General features: G+C 34.4%; 1 protein-coding gene across 9 annotated transcripts in view; it reads right to left on the bottom strand.

Annotated features, from left to right (window-relative positions):
* The window catches only part of LOC128213149 (microtubule-associated serine/threonine-protein kinase 3-like), a 115,679-nt gene that overhangs the window by 50,337 nt on the left and 46,060 nt on the right, over nucleotides 1–19,282 (bottom strand). For 3 of the 9 annotated variants that reach the window (XM_052918690.1, XM_052918692.1, XM_052918691.1), the window contains 2 exons: nucleotides 15,947–16,181; nucleotides 14,261–14,358 (listed from right to left, as the gene is read on the bottom strand). In XM_052918690.1, the coding sequence (XP_052774650.1) occupies nucleotides 14,261–14,358; nucleotides 15,947–16,181 (333 nt within the window). Of the gene's footprint in view, nucleotides 1–1,343; nucleotides 1,412–1,465; nucleotides 1,618–1,874; nucleotides 1,894–10,159; nucleotides 10,175–14,260; nucleotides 14,359–15,946; nucleotides 16,182–19,282 lie in introns of those variants that run through there. The other 6 variants (XM_052918699.1, XM_052918698.1, XM_052918693.1 and 3 more) reach the window with 6 other exon arrangements.

Genomic DNA, 19,282 nt, shown 5'->3' with positions numbered 1-19,282 from the left:
GCCCCCAGGGCATAACCCAGGGATTTTACTAGCAGTTCATGACTGTTTGGAAAGTCAAATCAAAGTCAAAGTCACTATTCCCCCGGACATGGGGGGGGGGGGGGGGTTACAATTAACTGTTGCATAACTGTCTGATAGCTGAACATATTATTATCAACTTAAAGGTGAAGCTTGGACAGGTACTAAAATACAGTATATAATTCCAAGATGAGTACTGAGGTTACATTATATCATTTTAATACAAAAACTTATGATAGAGTATATCATTCTAATACAAAAACTTACGATACAGTATATCATTCTAATATGAGTACTGAAGATTAGGTATTATCATTCTAAGATGAGTACTAAAGATATAGTATATCCTTATAAGCTCTTTCTAAGATGAATACTGAAAATATACTGTATATCATTCAAAAATTAGTACTGAAAATATAGTATATCATTCTTTTAAGAAGAGTTCTAAAGATAAGTATATATCATGTCTAAAATATAAATGACCGAACGCCATTGGTCCAGGACTGGTCGAGCAGTGACACCATATTTTTCCATATTGGGTCACCAAATTTTTATCTTACCGACATGGCATCTATTTTCCGATTCCAATAAATATTCCGATGAATAAATGAAGCATTTAAACAATTAATATCATTCTAAGACAAGAACTAAAGATAGAGTATATCATTCTAAGACAATACTTAAGATACAATATATAATTCTAAGATTAGAAATGAAGATATAGTATATCATTCTAAGACAAAAACTTAAGATACAGTATATCATTCTATGATGAGAACTGAAGATACATTATATCATTCTAAGACAAGAACTTAAGATACAGTATATCATTCTAAGATGAGAACTGAAGATATATAGTTTATCATTCTAAGAAGAGAACTTAAGATACAGTATATCATTCTAAGATGAGAACTGAAGGTTCATTATATCATTCTAAGACAAGAACTTAAGATACAGTATATCATTCTAAGATGAGAACTGAAGATATATAGTATATCATTCTATGACAAGAACTTAAGATACAGTGTATCATTCTAAGATGAGAACTGAAGGTACATTATATCATTCTAAGACAAGAACTTAAGATACAGTATATCATTCTAAGACGAGAACTTAAGATATATAGTTTATCATTCTAAGAAGAGAACTTAAGATACACTAGTATATAATTCTAAGATGAAAACTTAAGATAAAGTTAACATTCTTGTAGTATTGAAATTACTAAATCGAACAGAAACTAGTATCAATCAGCAAAAACCACAGAAGTACAAGATAAATATTTGACTATCAATTAACCAGACTGACGCATATTGATCATTGCAAACCTTACAACCATATCCAGCATAAAAAACACTTCCTATAACTTCCTATTAGAATAGAACTTGACGAAAACTGATGATTCATAGTCAAGTATCATATAAAGTATGAAAAGAAAAAAAACGCATACACACTGATTAAGATCCAAAATATTTTGAAAATCATTTTATTGACGTAAACACTGATCCTTTTAGTTGTACAATTAGCTGTATAACAAATTCATTTATAAATCCTTCACTCGTCTACTATAATACAGTATTTCATTAGCCTCAGATCATAGCATGAAATATTTAAGCCAAAACCATGAATGCACTGTTACGTATTTACCCAAGTGCGCTTATTCAACAGGGATATAGTATTTGTTATAGCGTATTTGTAACAACTATTTCCATGATCAACTTTATTATGGATCATAAAACTGAGCGTAACATGTACAGTCAATATTTATACGATTTTCGCAGTCAAAGTACTTGATTGTTAGTAAATACTCCTGTAGTTCAATACAATCACATAATTACTACTAACACAATAATACCCACTGCCAAGTACAAAGGAACATTAGAGCTCCACCATAAGACATAAATATTGGTGTTTATCAGCAAAAATGCACCTAGGTATGCCAATGGAACACCATTTCTATGCCACACATGCTACCAGAAAATCTGTGGGAAATCTGTTTCCCATGAAGCAGCAGTGGATCCACGATCTCATTAGAGAGGGGGGGAGGGTGTTAGTTCTTGATAAGGGAGGGGAGAGATCTTAGACCTTCATTTTTTATCTGTACAAAACGATCATTCAAAACAGGTGCATTGCTGTGACATAGATCGGGTTGTATCACAGGATATTGGACTCAAAGCCAATAAAGTTGCAAATTAGTTATTGACATATTATTATAGTTCAGTTTCTCCATGCTGGGTACCACAAACACTCCCCCAAAATTACTTGCCTACGCTACTTGCAATGATTTCCTTTTGATTGCCTACATGAAAGCTATCAGACTTGATCATGTTATTTCTTGCTTCCACTTTGTGGTCTCATACCAAAAGCCCAGACTTAATATGTATCAAATAATGGGGCACACTCAATCAATTACGTCTTTGATTTAAACGTGATTAGCTGGCCTATTGTTTTACAAAATGTGCTGCTTGACAAGTGTATTTAATTTCAGGCACATTGGACTCATGATGCGTTTTATTCAACGGCCCATTAATCTTGTTTTTAAACAGTTCTGTCTTAAAATCAAGACATTAAATTTAGAACATAAACAATTCAATTATAATGCTCATGTACACGTAAGTATATTAGTTTCCATTAAATTATAGATAATTTTCAATTAAAGTATAGACTATTTAAAATTATCACAGAGAGTGTATAAAAATTATAGTAGTTTGTTTTATTACCATATATACAAAAAAAAGGTAAATGAAAAATATAGATAAATGAGAGTCCTTATATCTTCCTCTCAAACAAGAGGATGGCAATCAATCATTTTTTTTCTCACCACGACAACACCAAGGCTTGACAATACCATGACTGATAGGGCAATTGTTTGTCTTCGAAATGTGATAACTTCGCATACAAAGCATAACAATATATATTCTTAATAGAATATTTTGAGCTAACACACTGACTGAACAAAATGATGACATTAAAATATTTTGCATGTAAAATATGAGGTACTGCTGATAAATAAACAACTACTAGCCGCATAAAGCCAGTCAGATCTAACGGAAGTTTGTCATTTATCTTCATTAACAATCATCACACATATACTATTATGATAGTATTTATCTGTCCAAGAAATCAATCATCGTTAATGATACAGTCATAATTCTATAGTGATTGATCTCGGTGAGAAAGATCATATAACAGATGTGCAAACCTGTGTTAAATAAATAATTCTATAATCAATATTTCTGCTGAGATCAACAAAATACAATAATGTTTTTTTTTCGATTTTCTGATCTGTATGCAAGATATTGAACGAGGAACTGAATAAATTGTTGGCAAAAGAAACTTAGTATTGAAATGACAAACACACCATGCACAAGCACCCTTCAGACTTGTTGAACTTCACACCAGGTTAGTAATGTCTAGTAGATTTTGCTGAAGCTCAACCTAATTTTGTCATTACAAACAATCTTTACAGCTAGAAAGTCAAAATACAAAAGTTGACCAGTTTTAAGTGTTCGCTGATAAAGGCAAATGGTTTGCAAAATGCTCACCGAATAAGAGTGACAAGTGAAGAGTGAACACTTCTGACAGGCCATTGGCTGCATTTATTTCCTCTGCCAGTGAACACATCTGACAGACCATTGGCTGAATATATTTCCTTTGCCAGTGAACACTTCTGACAAGCCATTGGCTGCATTTATTTCCTCTGCCAGTGAACACTTCTGACAAGCCATTGGCTGCATCTATTTCCTCTGCCAGTGAACACTTCTGACAGACCATTGGCTGCATCTATTTCCTTTACCAGTGAACATTTCTGACAGACCATTGGCTGCATTTATTTCCTCTGCCAGTGAACACTTCTGACAAGCCATTGGCTGCATTTATTTCCTCTGCCAGTGAACACTTCTGTAAGACCGTTGGCTGCATTTATTTCCTCTGCCAGTGAACACTTCTGACGGACCGTTGGCTGCATTTATTTCCTCTGCCAGTGAACACTTCTGACAGACCATTGGCTGAATATATTTCCTTTACCAGTGAACACTTCTGACAAGCCATTGGCTGCATTTATTTCCTCTGCCAGTGAACAATTCTGACAGACCATTGACTGAATATATTTCCTCTACCAGTGAACACTTCTGACAGACCATTGGCTGCATCTATTTCCTTTACCAGTGAACACTTCTGACAGACCGTTGGCTGCATCTATTTCCTTTACCAGTGAACACTTCTGGCAGACCGTTGGCTTTATCTATTGCCTTAATCAGTAAACACTTCTGACAGACCATTGGCTTCATTTATTGCCTTTACCAGTGAACATTTCTGACAGGCCATTGGCTGCATCTATTTCCTTTACCAGTGAACACTTCTGACAGACCAGTAGATGCATCTATTTCCTTAACCAGTGAACACTTCTGACAGACCATTGGCTTCATTTATTGCCTTTACCAGTGAACACTTCTGACAGACTATTGGCTGCCTTTATTGCCTTTACCAGTGAACACTTCTGACAGACTATTGGCTTTATCTATTGCCTTTACCAGTGAACATTTCTGACAGGCCATTGGCTGCAATTATTTCCTTTACCAGTGAACACTTCTGACAGACCACTAGATGCATCTATTGCCTTTACCAGTGAGAAATACTGACAGACCATTGACTTCATTTATTGCCATTACCAGTGAACACTTCTGACAGACCATTGGCTTCATTTATTGCCTTTACCAGTGAAAACTTCTGACAGACTATTGACTTCATGTTATAATTGCCTTTACCACTGAAAATTTCTGACAGACCATTGACTTCATTTATTGCCATATATGTGAACACTTCTGACATACCATTGGCTTCATTTATTGCCTTAACCAGTGAACACTTCTGACAGACTATTGCCTTCATTTATTGCCTTTACCAGTGAACAATTCTGACAGACCAGTCGATGCATTTATTGCCTTTACCAATGATTTTGACTAATCACATGCTTCATATATTGCCTTACCAGTGAACACTTCTGACATACCATTGGCTTCATTTATTGCTGTATATGTGAACACTTCTGATATACCATTGGTTTTATATATTGCCTTTACCAGTGAACAGTTCTGACAGACCATTGGCTTCATCTATTGCCTTTACCAGTGAACACTTCTGACAGACCATTGGCTTTATTTATTGCCTTTACCAGTTAACACTTCCTTAACCAGTGAACACTTCTGACAGAACATTAGCATCATTTATTGCCTGTACCAGAGGACACTTCTGACAGACCATTGACTTCATTTATTGTCTTCACCAATGAACAGTTCTGACAGAGCATTGACTTCATTTATTGCCTTTACCAGTGAACACTTCTGATAGACCATTGACTTCATTTATTGCCTTTACCAGTGAAAACATCTGACAGACCATTGACTTCATTTATTGCTGTATATATGAACACTTCTGACATACCATTGGTTTTATATATTGCCTTTACCAGTGAACACTTCTGACAGACTATTGGCTTCATTTATTGCCTTTACCAGTGAACACTTCTGACAGACCATTGGCTGCATTTATTGTTTTTACCAGTGAAAACTTCTGACAGACCATTGACTTCATTTATTGTCTTTACAAGTGAACACTTCTGACAGACCATTGGCTGCATTTATTGTCTATACCAGTGAACACTTCTGACAGACCATTGACTTCATTTATTGTCTTTACCAGTGAAAACTTCTGACAGACCATTGTCTTCATTTATTGCCTCTACCAGTGAACACTTCTGACAGACCATTGGCTGTATCTATTGCCTTTACCTGTGAACTCTTCTGACAGAGCATTGGCAGCGTTAAATGCCTGTATATGTGAACACTTCTGAAATACCATTTGCCTGTTCCAACTTATACCATTTAGAAGATTTCACTGTTAAATACAATAAATTAGGCCATTTTTAATGTGGTTTGTCAGGAGAGTGAACAGGTTATGGCAATAAATGCAACCAATGATTAATCAAAAGGATTCACAAGAAACGGCAACATGGAGAAGAAAAATTCTGCAAAACATAATCTTCTGTAGAAAATTGTGCACATATTCACAATGATATAGGCAAAACAGATTTCATTGGACATAAGATAGAAGCTATATGCAAGATTTATTTGCTGATCAATATATGAATAAAATGGTTGATGATAAGATTGCTTTTATAACACCATAGACATTGTGATTTAATTGATTGGCCATGGTCCAATGAACTTGGCAGAATCCCTATAATTACAATTGTAGTGTTTGTGGCATCATAATTTGTTCTGGCTCGGAATCAATGGCAATTCAGTCTGGAAATAATCTCTTTTTCTATGCAGACAGGCATCAAACTGCCTCTAAGTTAATTGAATGAATAATACCAAAAGTTTTCATCACAGAGTGACAATATGAGGGGTATTAGAATAACTTCCCATGCAGAGTGTGTGGCATTTGTTATAAACCAATATCATATTGAAACAGACATGGACCAGAAATATGGGATATTGGTTATACTTGTATTCATTTTGAAACCAACACTGACCACAGACAGACTGCCTGAAATGGGACAGTGGTTGCATACGTGGATACCATTTTGAAATCATCACTGACCAGACTGTCTGAGATGAGACAGTGGTCATACTTGCATATCATATTGAAAACATCACTGACCAGATTGTCTGAGGTGAGACAGTCTTCATAATTGCAAATCATATTGAAACCAACACTGACCAGACTGTCTGAGGTGAGACAGTGGTCATACTTGCAAATCATATTGAAACCATCACTTACCAGACTGTCTGAGACAGTGGTCATACTTGCAAATCATATTGAAACCATCACTGACCAGACTGTCTGAGATGAGACAGTGGTCATACTTGTAAGTCATTTTGAAACCAACACTGACCAGACTGTCTGAGATGAGACAGTGGTCATACTTGTAAGTCATTTTGAAACCAACACTGACCAGACTGTCTGAGATGAGACAGTGGTAATACTTGCAAATCATATTGAAACCATCACTTACCAGACTGTCTGAGATAAGACAGTGGTCATACTTGTAAATCAAATTGATACCATCACTAACCAGACTGTCTGAGATGAGACAGTGGTCATACTTGCAAATCATATTGAAACCATCACTAACCAGACTGTCTGAGGTGAGACAGTGGTCATACTTGTAAATCATATTGAAACCATCATTAACCTGACTGTCTGAGATGAGACAGTGGTCATACTTGCAAATCATATTGAAACCATCATTAACCTGACTGTCTGAGATGAGCCAGTAGTCATACTTGGAAGTCATATTAAAACCATCACTGACCAGACTGTCTGAGATGAGACAGTGGTCATACTTGCAAATCATATTGAAACCATCATTAACCAGACTGTCTGAGATGAGACAGTGGTCATACTTGCAAATCATATTGAAACCATCACTAACCAGACTGTCTGAGATGAGCCAGTAGTCATACTTGGAAGTCATATTAAAACCATCACTGACCAGACTGTCTGAGATGAGACAGTGGTCATACTTGTCAGTCATATTGAAAGCATCACTGACCAGACTGTCTGAGATGAGACAGTGGTCGTACTTGTCAGTCATATTGAAAGCATCACTGACCAGACTGTCTGGGATGAGACAGTGGTCATACTTGTAAATCATATTGATACCATCACTGACCAGACTGTCTGAAATGGGACATTGGTAAGGCTGAACATAGCTGTCACAACAACAAAAAACGTCTTTTGCAAACAGTTAAAATAGAACAAGAGCACAATAAACAGCCCCAGTGCTCATCTTTTTATCAAGTGATCAAGGGGAACAACTCCACACAAGTTTTGGCAATAGCACGAAACTATACAATAAGGGTATTTTTTATTGAGACCATGACTATTTGTGTATCAAATTTCTGAAATGATTTAATGTTTTTGACCAAATTATTATAAAAGAGTTTTAGTGATTTTGCACAAGCAGAGCAAGTGACAAGTCCAACTTTTCCCATCCAAACATATTCTACAATGTCTCAAATGTGCAACATCAAAATTGCACCAATATCAAGTATTGCAGTACGCGTCTGTATAAAACTCTCATTGAACACACAAACATATGGTTTCATAAGATATAAAATAAATACAACTGCAATAATTGAATATTTATGAAACAAAGGCTACTCACAAACTACTGTCTACTGGAAACCTATATATGGCCACTCGAGAGCTGGAAATTTACTTCAGATTACCCATTAGAGACCACAAAACCCTTTAGATCATCATGAAAGGAGAGGATATCATAAAATATGCATTGTTTCTTTAAGACAGCTTACCAAGAACATGCAATATATCGCTTTTATACTATTTCCTTGCAGGTTAATAACAATGATGAGTTTCTTATCCCAGCTAATATGAATTTCCTGGACATCCATAAATAATGGTGAAGGCTTAATTAACTCCTTATATTGATTTTACAATGTTGTTCAACAACAAACAAAGACTGATTAGCCAGGCAGAAAGGGAATGCCATGTTATGCATATAGACCTGAATACGAATACATCTCAAATACTGCATGTACTATAAAACATACGTCTTACAATCTATGTCTCAACAATTTTACTCTGTCTAATTAATTTGATTTGACTGAAATCGAAAGCTTTATATCTGAAGTACTTGAAACTAGAGCTGTCACAGGAGTAACAAATACCCCCACATGCCTGGACACAGGAACAGTAAGTGTTTTTGCAAATTGTAAGTTGAAAAGGGGCCAAAACGAACTTGACTTCATTGTATTTTATGAAGTACCAAGCCCATGTATATCTAAGATTGTTTAAATCTGTTTACCCTTATCTGGAAACTGTAAAAACCATAAGAGTTAAAATCACAACCAACATGCTCACTCCTATATACACCCCCACACCCTCTAACAAATTTGCTTTTTGAGGATTCAACAAATGAAAACAAAACATGTACGCTAACACTTTTAAAGGATTAATAAGTTTTGTATGGTGTAAATTATTCTAACTATTTTGTGATTTTCCAGTTCCAAGCAGCCACAATCTTCAATGGGGAACTTAAAAGCTTCACCCAGGATTTATTACAATTTTAATTAGAAACCTTTATTCCCGCGCCAACATCATTGATAAGCCTTGCTCAATGCATCAATGAATGAATGCATGCCCCCCCCCCACACACCACCACTGTTGTGACCCTATTCATTGTGCATGTGATAGCCCTGATTAATCACATTCATACTTTATTATGAAAACGTGTTAACTCCATGCATGCATTTCTGTATGTGAAACAGTTTCATAACCAGACTTTAAATAGATTGGTTTAAGGCCACAACAACCAAACCCAGTCTTTTGAGGGTCAGAAAAGCTGGCGGATTCCAAACGATTAAACCAACTGTTGACGTACAGTTTAAAAGCCTGCTATTATAAAAAGTGACACATTGACAAAGTTGAATATATGTGTCTGCAAACATTAAGCGTGTACGTTCTTGCTGACAAAATGTGTACAGGTGAAAGTTCAGCAAATGATGATTAAAACATTCATACACACTTTGAAATTGAAAACATTGAGATAAATATTAGAACTAATGGAATTAAATTAGTATTGTGCGAACAAATAGACAGTGTCACGTGGTAATATATATCTTGTCTATTGGCTTTTGCTGTTGTAATATATTTTTCTACAAAACAACAACAACATTTTAATCAAAATCTTTCCTCAGAAATAAGCAATTTCACAAAATTTCCTCTCACTGAAAGTTAATATTTTCAAAATAAAATTCAATCACAAAATAAGAAACCATAAACACATATGGTAAGTGAAACTGGAGAAATTCATAGCGATAAAGCTCAGATATATGAGAAAACTGAATATGTAATTGGCAATATATTACTCTCTATTTAATACCTAACAAACCGAAGTTGAGAAATATTTAAGTACAACAGAATAACAGTTAATAAATCACATGAGATTTTTTTTTGTACTCTTAGAGAATTATTTGAGTGGAAAGATTACTCAATATCAAAGAAGCAGATTGTATGCTAACGTATAACAGCTAAACAAATCTTTCAAATAATTTGTAAAGTAGAGGTTATAATGCAAAAAGTGAATCCAAAGATAAATAAATTATATCCACATTACTTGCAATCCATTTCAATAAAAGTAAACAGGTAAGTAACAAAGCGTTAACACTTATGATTGACACTTTACAATATTTTCATTGAATTTAAATATTCACAGTATATTACCCAATTATTGCATTCAAAACTTAATCAAATTTTTTGAATGATTTCTTCAGAGTCGTGCGCAAAACTGTCCGCACAGGGAATAACACTACTGCAGCCTGATCATTGATTATCTGATGCATACGTGAAATAAGGCAAGTTCCCTTAACATGCAACACTAAAAGCACCATAAATCTTCCCGAGTTCAAGAGAATCAACCCTTCTTTTTAGGTAACACTAAAAGAAAAAGAAAAAAACTTGCATCCTTAAATCCACGAAAGTGCTTTCTCCTCTAAAATGTTCATTAATTCCTACAAATGTTGGAAGCCCTAAAAGTGAATGCATTCACACACTCCTGCTTTGCTTGAGGTTCAATACTATAAGCTTCACGCCAGGCTGTCATAGGACTTATAGATGCATGTAATGTAATACTGTCCAATCAATATAAAACAATCCAGGAAAGCTGTACATACCTATCCACTATTAAACAGTAATTTGCTAGTACAAGAAATGATGGCTATCAACACAAGAGCTTCACAGAGACTGTTTGCTCCACTATTCGGCCACTTGCAAAGTTTTGGTGAAACTCACATGAATCACTGTAAAATGAGATTAGATGCAAAACGTAAATAAATAAAAGAGCAAAATTTGCATTAAAAGCAATATAGAGTTATCACACTTGATTGTATAAAGTTTCATGCAATATATGAAATAGTGGTGGTGGTGTTAGTAGTTTATACTCCGGGTCCCTGCGTGCGCACATTGAAGGGTCAGAGTGACAGTTTAACCACCGCACACCTATCCTGGGCAGACTATCAGGCGGGTAACCAGTACTTGGTGCCTTCACCTTTGCAAGGAACTGACAACTTCTGTACATGCCAAGCGCAGTGGTACAGTGTGAATGGTCGTAGAAAGGATTTCATAACTAATCACATCAGAGGTGACCAGGTCCACCCGGGAATCGGCTAAGTTATTGACTTATATATGTTTACATGCAAAACCCTAACCATGATTTCTAAGTCATAAAAAAGAAAGAGGCAAAATGTATATTATATGGACGATAGATTTATCTAACTTGTTGATATTTGGTAGCCCTTGTATAATGTTTCAATGTGATACATGATAATCATTACTGAGATATTCACTTAAATGTGGTTACATGCAAAACCTTGACCAGTATTTCTCAGTTGAAAAATAAAGGGCCATAATTTGCATTTTATGCAGGATAGAGTTATCTTACTTGGTTAATTAAGTTAGTTGGATGGTTGAGTTCCATTGAATAAAGTCTCAATGCAATACCTCAAGTAGTTCCTGAGATATTAACCTATATGTGCTTCCATGCAAAACCTTAACCAGAACTTCTAAGTTGAATAATAAAAGCCCATAATTTGCATTTTTTTCAAATTAGTGTTATCTAACTACATTAATGAAGTCGGTTGGATAGTTGGGAATACACATCTCAAGTTTCAATGCAATTCATGATGTATTTGCTGACATTATGACATGAATCTTAACCAAGGTGTGATGCCAACACTAATGTGAGTAGTGTAGCTCTCCTCATTCTTTGAATAGTCAAACTAATAACAAAACACCAGTCATTGGTATAATCTTCTCAAGATATTAAAGATGTATTCTAAACCATTCAAGATACCAATATATTTTTGCAAGATGAAAGATAAACAGCATGGAATACAATATTTCCTGCCAATCTATGAACATATTAAGCTTCTAGATTCTGATAAAAGATTTTTCAAGACCAAATTAATATTTCAAGGGAGACAATTTAAACGACAAACTGATGTTGTATACCAAGGAGTAACAGACACAGTCACATAGATGTCTGTATACATCATTGTATACATCATTCTAATTGCCTGTTAGCATTTAATCAATAAAACCTAAAAACAATTTTTAGTGTTTAGGCTAATGAGACAGCCAAGGGAATCTCTGGACAGATTCACATTAAAATTATTAGGAAACCACCAAATATCCATTTAGTAATGAAAACAATTTAGTCATTATTTAGTTTAATTAGTGAGTTATTTAGAAGCTTGTGCACCCACATTGGCTCTTATAAGGGCATTTCCTGCTGACCACTGTTACTGTGAATGTTAGCTTTTCTTTGAGGGGGGGCTTCTAAATGATTAATCGTCCCCAGGCACGGCAAGGCCATCCAAACTGTTATAAATACCCAAACTATACACCATCCTAACGATATTAATCCATCTATATAACGCTACTTTTTACGCCAATGATTCATACGCTTTTACATTCTTTTTCCATAAAAAAACTTAGTTGATAACTAATTTTTATTCTGTTTTTCTTATCCCTCAAAAGTGTGAAAAGTACACTTATAATAATAATAATAATAATAATAATAATAATAATAATAATAATAATAATATAAAAGTATCAAGTTATGAATAAAAAGCAACACATGCCTATTTAAGAAAAAAAAATCCACTAAAAAGGTGGCATTCAAGGACAGATCTCTATTTTTCTATGGGAGGTACGTCTAGCAGCAGTCTACAGCAAACATTCCTGAATTATCTATCTTGTAGTCTTCTTGGGGGTCCAAGAGAGACAACTGCATCTTCTATGTTTTCCTCCAGCATGGGTTATTTCCCCTTGTCATATTTTACAACTCCAGTGCTGCATTTCTTACTAACAGATAAAATTGTGTTTGTTTTCTACAAATCAACATGTCAATTCAGAATAATGAAAAATTTATTCTTACTGTGTTTGTAACCAAACTTAATTAAGTAACCAAGAATAACTACAGTGATATGATTCTGCTAATAAGAGTCAGCTAATAACATCAAGGCTATGGCAATACCTCCTGTTTTCTTCGAAAAATAATTATTCTACCATATGATTTCCCTAATAAGACAGGAAAAAAAGAACTGATTTCCCCTGTGCAAGGCTTAAAGCTGTTAATGACCTGTCAATGAACCACCTCCATATATATACATAAATAAGGATAAAAGCAACAAGGTTCTAAACAACTGTAAATAAACAAGTACATAGAACCTTCCAGTTTTCATCCATTGAATATCCATTTCACAGTCATCCCAGATGGAACATTTGTCACATGAAAGATGTCCTCAGAGCTTCAAGGGACTCTCAACATCAAGGCAGTTTTTTTTAAATTAAAAAAATAAATGCATGCATTTGTATTGCCACTAAACAGCAACAGAAAGACACTTACTTGAACAGATTTCTAGCTTAAAATTATTCCATTTGCATTTTTGTCAATGCAGTTCAGCAAAATGAGGCATTTTCTGGCACATTAATGTGCATTTGATCTCTTCCCATGAACTTCCAATGAGGTATTGTTTTCACATGTTTATGCTTTCTCTTACAGTTTACTAAAACATGAAAGTCCCTTTCAGCTATGGTGACGTAAATAAATCCTAATCCTAAAATAAGTGTCTGTTTATAAAATTGTATCAGTATGATTATGAATTTTTACCGACAAACACTGAATCGATTATTTTCCTATTCTTTTACAGATTTTTAACTTTAAATGAATCCCAACATCAGGTGCCAACACATTTTGTATTCTTGACCATAGTTGTTTTTCTTACATTTGATAATTAGATATTTGACAGACATCTTCCTCTAGTATAGGAAATAACAAAATCAAAAGGAAATTGAACAGACAGAATTGTTTTGGCATGAACGACAGATAGGTCAAGATACATCTTAAATTTGCATGAACCACAAGGATAGCAGTTTGATACAGTTGCAATTATTTGCTCATCCTACATTTTCTTTTCATTCAATTACAATTTTTTTTTATTTTACTCTAGTTTCCTGTCATTTATTCACTTATGAAGTTGGAGTGATTCATTTTCTTACAATTTTAAATTTCTTTCCTTTACTTAAAGCTTGAAGATTTAAAATAGAGGCGGACACAATTCTTTATCCTTTCCAGTAAATTTCATCAGTGACAATGGTTCACCTGACGTTGGGTTCATTTAGTTTCTTTAGGTTCATTTATCTTTCCTGTACTTACAGTAGAAAATGGTACACCAGTCAGGGAGGGGGCAGACTGGCCGAGAAGCGTGTTCCTCATTTTCATCAGATTTGTCGGCTCAATCAGGGCACCAACAGCTGGCAATAAAAAACAAGGTCTTGTAATCATTTCTAATTCTATACACACTTATTTCAGCAAGAACACACAATTTTTTTCTATGTGTATCCTTTACAAAATACAAATCTCATTATGAGCTAATATGGTAAGGTTTTCTAATAAAAGCCTGTAACATGATCATAATTACCATGTAAATACATCATGATTTTAGAAAAAGTGATGTGATACCTCGTATCGTATATCTTATATTTCCATTAAAATCAAAAATAAGATGGACTAAATAATCTTGTTCTCTTGTAGCTGTAGTTAACAAATACCAAGAATATCGTAATAATCTTTCTCTCTGTAACAGTACTATGAATAGTAGACAGTTCACGTCTGCAACTGACATTACAGAAATGCCAATTTTTCTGAAGATTTTTTTATTCTTAGAGCCAGGGATGGGTCTAACTTGTTCACATCGAAAAGCAAGGCCTTTAAAGCTTGTTGCTATTTTTATTTATCCACCAGACTGGTAAACTTACAGTCTCAAGTAGGGTTGGGAGTCTAACCAAATTTTGCTATTTATTATCAGAGACTCCCTAAAAAAAATTAACGATGATTGTTAAAAATAAAATATTTTCATGCTTGTACAAACTCTACACATTTGGCTATATTATATTATAACTACAAAATCTTAGGCTTTTTTTTAACTAAGTATACAGTTCAGGGCTCGAATTTAGGACTGACACACACTCACAAAATGAAAATTGGAAAATTAGAGTTTAGTTTTAAATTTCTTGCAAAGTTTTGCACATGCAAAATCTCGGGAAAAAAAGCGACTTTCAATTTGCCTACTTTCTTTTTGATGTAAACACACCTAACAAGAACACAAATACACAAGCGTGTTTTAACGCTTAGTACACAATGTAGACTGGTATTTCGTGTTCAGATTTGAACTGGCAGTACTTGGCTAAAATCATATCGATTTTGAGGCCGAGTCTATCATCAAGACAAGTAAACAAATCACAAGTTTTGAACTAATGGATATTTAAAATTGACATAAGCTGTGACAATGATCAAACTCATCTGACAAAGAAGCCAAATTCGAATAAAAATCTCTAAATAACATGGGATTGTCTGCAAGATATTTTGCAAGGACTGTGTAGTGTTCAGACTTTCTCAATACGACTTTTATGTTTAAGAATGAAATAGCTTTAGAAGGTGAATTGTTATGACACAGAAAACAAGGTTTTATTTTTATTACATAACACAAAGGGTTGGACAAAAATATTGAGAGTGCACTTTAACTTGTGCAAGTTGAAATTTTCGGCACTTGCAAAATTTTGCCAGTACAATTTTTCTTTAAATTCAAGCCCAGAATGTTCATTCTGTTATTTTAGTTCATCATGCATTAATTAATTAAATCAATAACCAATTTAACAGTTCAAAAGGGAAGTTAAATTTGGCAAAATAAAGTTGGCAGGTAGTTGGTGTGAAAAAGGGTAAGCAGGGCTGAAATGGTGAAAATTGTTGAAATATAGGCGAATCCATAATTTGTTATGATAAATCTGTATCAATAGGTGCCATAGCTAATAAATTACATTCAACCATCATATGCAAACTTACAAAGCCCAAGTGGACTAGGTGATGCAGGTGGACAATGGGTGCCTGATAAGCCGAAACCAGGCGGGGCACCCAGGGGGGTTGTGGGCATACTTTCCCGTCGTCGCTTGTTGTCCTCAGAGAGGGTTCTCTGGAGTCGTCGGATCCCGCCGTGTAGCTGAAGCGGACTGAACTCATCATGGCTGCGTCGTGGACCCACTGGAGAAAGAGGGGCCGATCCCGCAGAACCCAGGTCAGACTGGAAATAGAAAGAATGGTTCTATTGTACAACTGTAATCATTTTAGTTTTCCTTTACAACTTATCGGTATATAGCTAAATATTGTGCTTTAGGTTTCATTCCTGGCTATTGTGATGCCAAAACTTGCCTGATTCTGTTGTCAAGGTAATCTCTCTCTTGTAAATCATACCTTTGTAACATTGTTACAGCCCTATATAATGGCAATGCGCAGACTTAAGATTTTTTATGACACAAGCATTATTTAATTTATAACTTTTGGGCCCTGTATTTATTTCAAACTGCTATAGACTGTTTATAACCTCACAAAATTCATGTCATCACACAGATCTACCATTTCACAGCATATTTTCTTAGCATTATATACCTTCAGAACACAATATTATAGGGAAAATAATTCACACAATGAGACAAACGATTCCCTTAAGTCCTAATAATATTATTTGGGAGTTTGGAGAGTATTTCATAAGCAACAATTTACATCGAAAATATCAGACATCGGAGCATTTAAATTCCGATCAAGGATAAAGATATTTCATTTGTGCAGATATGTTTCCCATAGGACTTTTTTCTATTGTACCTCTTTTTTATTTATATATAGTTATTGAAATTGTCTGGAAGTTTCCCACATAAGTTCACTCACTTTATTTCCATCTAAACGAAGATACTCTACATGTAGTTATAAATTATACAAATAAAAAAATAAAAAAACTGTGAATTTTTGTTTTTCCTCACAGAAGCAGCAATGACAACATTAGAATTCCCTTACTTTAAAATATAGTTGATGAGTTTTGATTGGACTGTAAAAATAAGTGGACTGAATGGAATCACTGAGGGGTGTCTTAGAGGACAAGGATAAGAAAGACATTGAATATGATCCAAAGCCAACAAAAAACATGAAACAGCAAGTATCCACATATAAAACAGAGTGAAAATATGAAGAATTCTAAATATCTAGAATTCACCACCTCATTCCTGTTTTTCACAGTTGCAGTGCAGTTCAATGAGATTTGGAACCTTGTTATTGTTTTCATTCTAGAGTTCTAAACTTCAGACACTTAATGTTATTGCATTGAAGACCACAAGACAATTTCACTGTAAAATACTGATTGATCTATAAATATATTTAACTCTATTTTTACCCCCCCCCCAAAAAAAACCAACAAAAAACAAACAAACAACAACAACAAAAAACGGTTTGATTTGAGCTGCGAGGCAATGTTGCATTTAATCATGCCTGTACTTAAAGCTGCACTCTCACAGATTGACCAATTTAACAACTTTTTTGTCTTGGAAAAAGCATTTTTTGCGTAAATATCTGCAGACTAAAAATATAAGATTACTGACAAAAAATCAGATCATAGATTTTCATATTTCCGTTTGAAAATTAATGTTTTATGGCTTAAACCGTCACTAATGTTTAAGAAAATCACATAAAACATCAATTTTTGAACTTTAATAGATTAAAATCTGCGATCTAACTTTTTGTCAGCTGAGTTTTGTATTACTGATTTCCATGGATTTTTGCAAAAAATGGCTTGTTCCTGAGGACAAAAAATAAAAAAAATATCAAAATGTTCAATCTGTGAGAGTGCAGCTTTAATGAGATAAATGTTTTACCTTAATTAACAACAATTCTCAATTTGAAAAGCACTCAGAAGGATATTTGACTCAATATTTTAACTCAAAGTATCAATCATATGGGGAAAAAGTATGACTATTTTCTCCCTCCTGTCTTAAAACTAAACAGAAAATGTTATTTTCGTTTTCACCTGGTCCCTCCAATTTTGTTGCAGTATGACAATTTAAATTGATGTGGCCAAATGTAATTTGTAGCTTTGGATATTGAAGTTTGAGAATGTATTGTATATATACTTTCAAGCTGATGCTTGTGATGAGAATGAAACTTGAACTTCAAACAAATTTCCATGGTGTTGTGTCATCTGTTCTATAAAGTAATCATACTGTAATAAAATCTGTAGGAAAAGCACTTGTTCCCACCTTCAAATGTGTTGTATCATAATGTATCTTGTCGGAAGTTACCATAGATACATTTCATGATTAGTTCTAATTGCAACATATAACATTGAAACAGAGCTAACATATTGTTAGTATTCTACTGTAACATGATAATAACCATTATATAAATGTCATCATACCACCTTCTGTCATTCTTATCGCAAAAACTCTGAGACTGTGAAGCATCTAATTTCAAGGCCAGGGCTTTGATATTCATTTTTACAGATATTCAGTCTGATAAATTATAGCCATTTCTGATAATAACTGACAGATAAAACATTCAAGTTTCCTTTGAACATCTAGATATCTAAACTTCATGATGAGGCCAATTTCAACATTATATAGTGACCATTAGCCTTGAAAATGTTTCTTAGCTTATTTTCAAGGAGTGGTCAAAGTATGATTACGGTTCTTAGCAGAGGCCTAAAGTAGTCTAGAAGTTGATTTTGGTAGAGGTGGGTGAAAACTAACATATAATCCCATACACATGCATTTTTAGGACCTACACATACATTTTAAACTTGATTGTGACCAAAGCTGATCACTTATAGAATCTCTCTTGAGTCTGTTTCCTGGGTAGAATCCATTTTGAGAGGTCGTGTGAAGTACCCCTAGTTGGGATTGAACTCACAACCTCTTAGGTGAGAGGGACACCTATACCACTAGACCATCTCACCCTCTCCAAAGTTTATCAGGGCCAGTCTTGATCATTCAGCCTTATTCCATAGAACATATATATATTCACTGTATGTCATTCATTGCTGTAATCGCCCTTAATTTTCAGATTACTAAAATAATGCAAAATTGAGATTCTTCACAGTTCTGCAGCTTTAACTTGGTCCTAATGGGAGTAAAATGATGAAAATGGATATGGCATGTGACAGAAAGGAGGCGTACAATAATGTGCATATTTAACAGAGTTTCCCCGTCTAAAATAACGAAAGGACATATGGGACATGGAGATACCTATATAGGGTTTAAGCCAGGTTTTGAAAAGAAAAGGGTGCTGCAGAAGAGAGACAGGATGCTAACAGAGAAAAGAGCACATTGTGTCTAAATTCCACCAGCTTGATTTACACAAAAT

Source organism: Mya arenaria, chromosome 13, assembly GCF_026914265.1.
Source record: "Mya arenaria isolate MELC-2E11 chromosome 13, ASM2691426v1".
Taxonomy (NCBI): Eukaryota; Metazoa; Mollusca; class Bivalvia; order Myida; family Myidae; genus Mya; species Mya arenaria.
The sequence above is the reverse complement of the archived record's forward strand: the minus strand, read 5'-3'. Positions and strand labels throughout refer to the sequence as shown.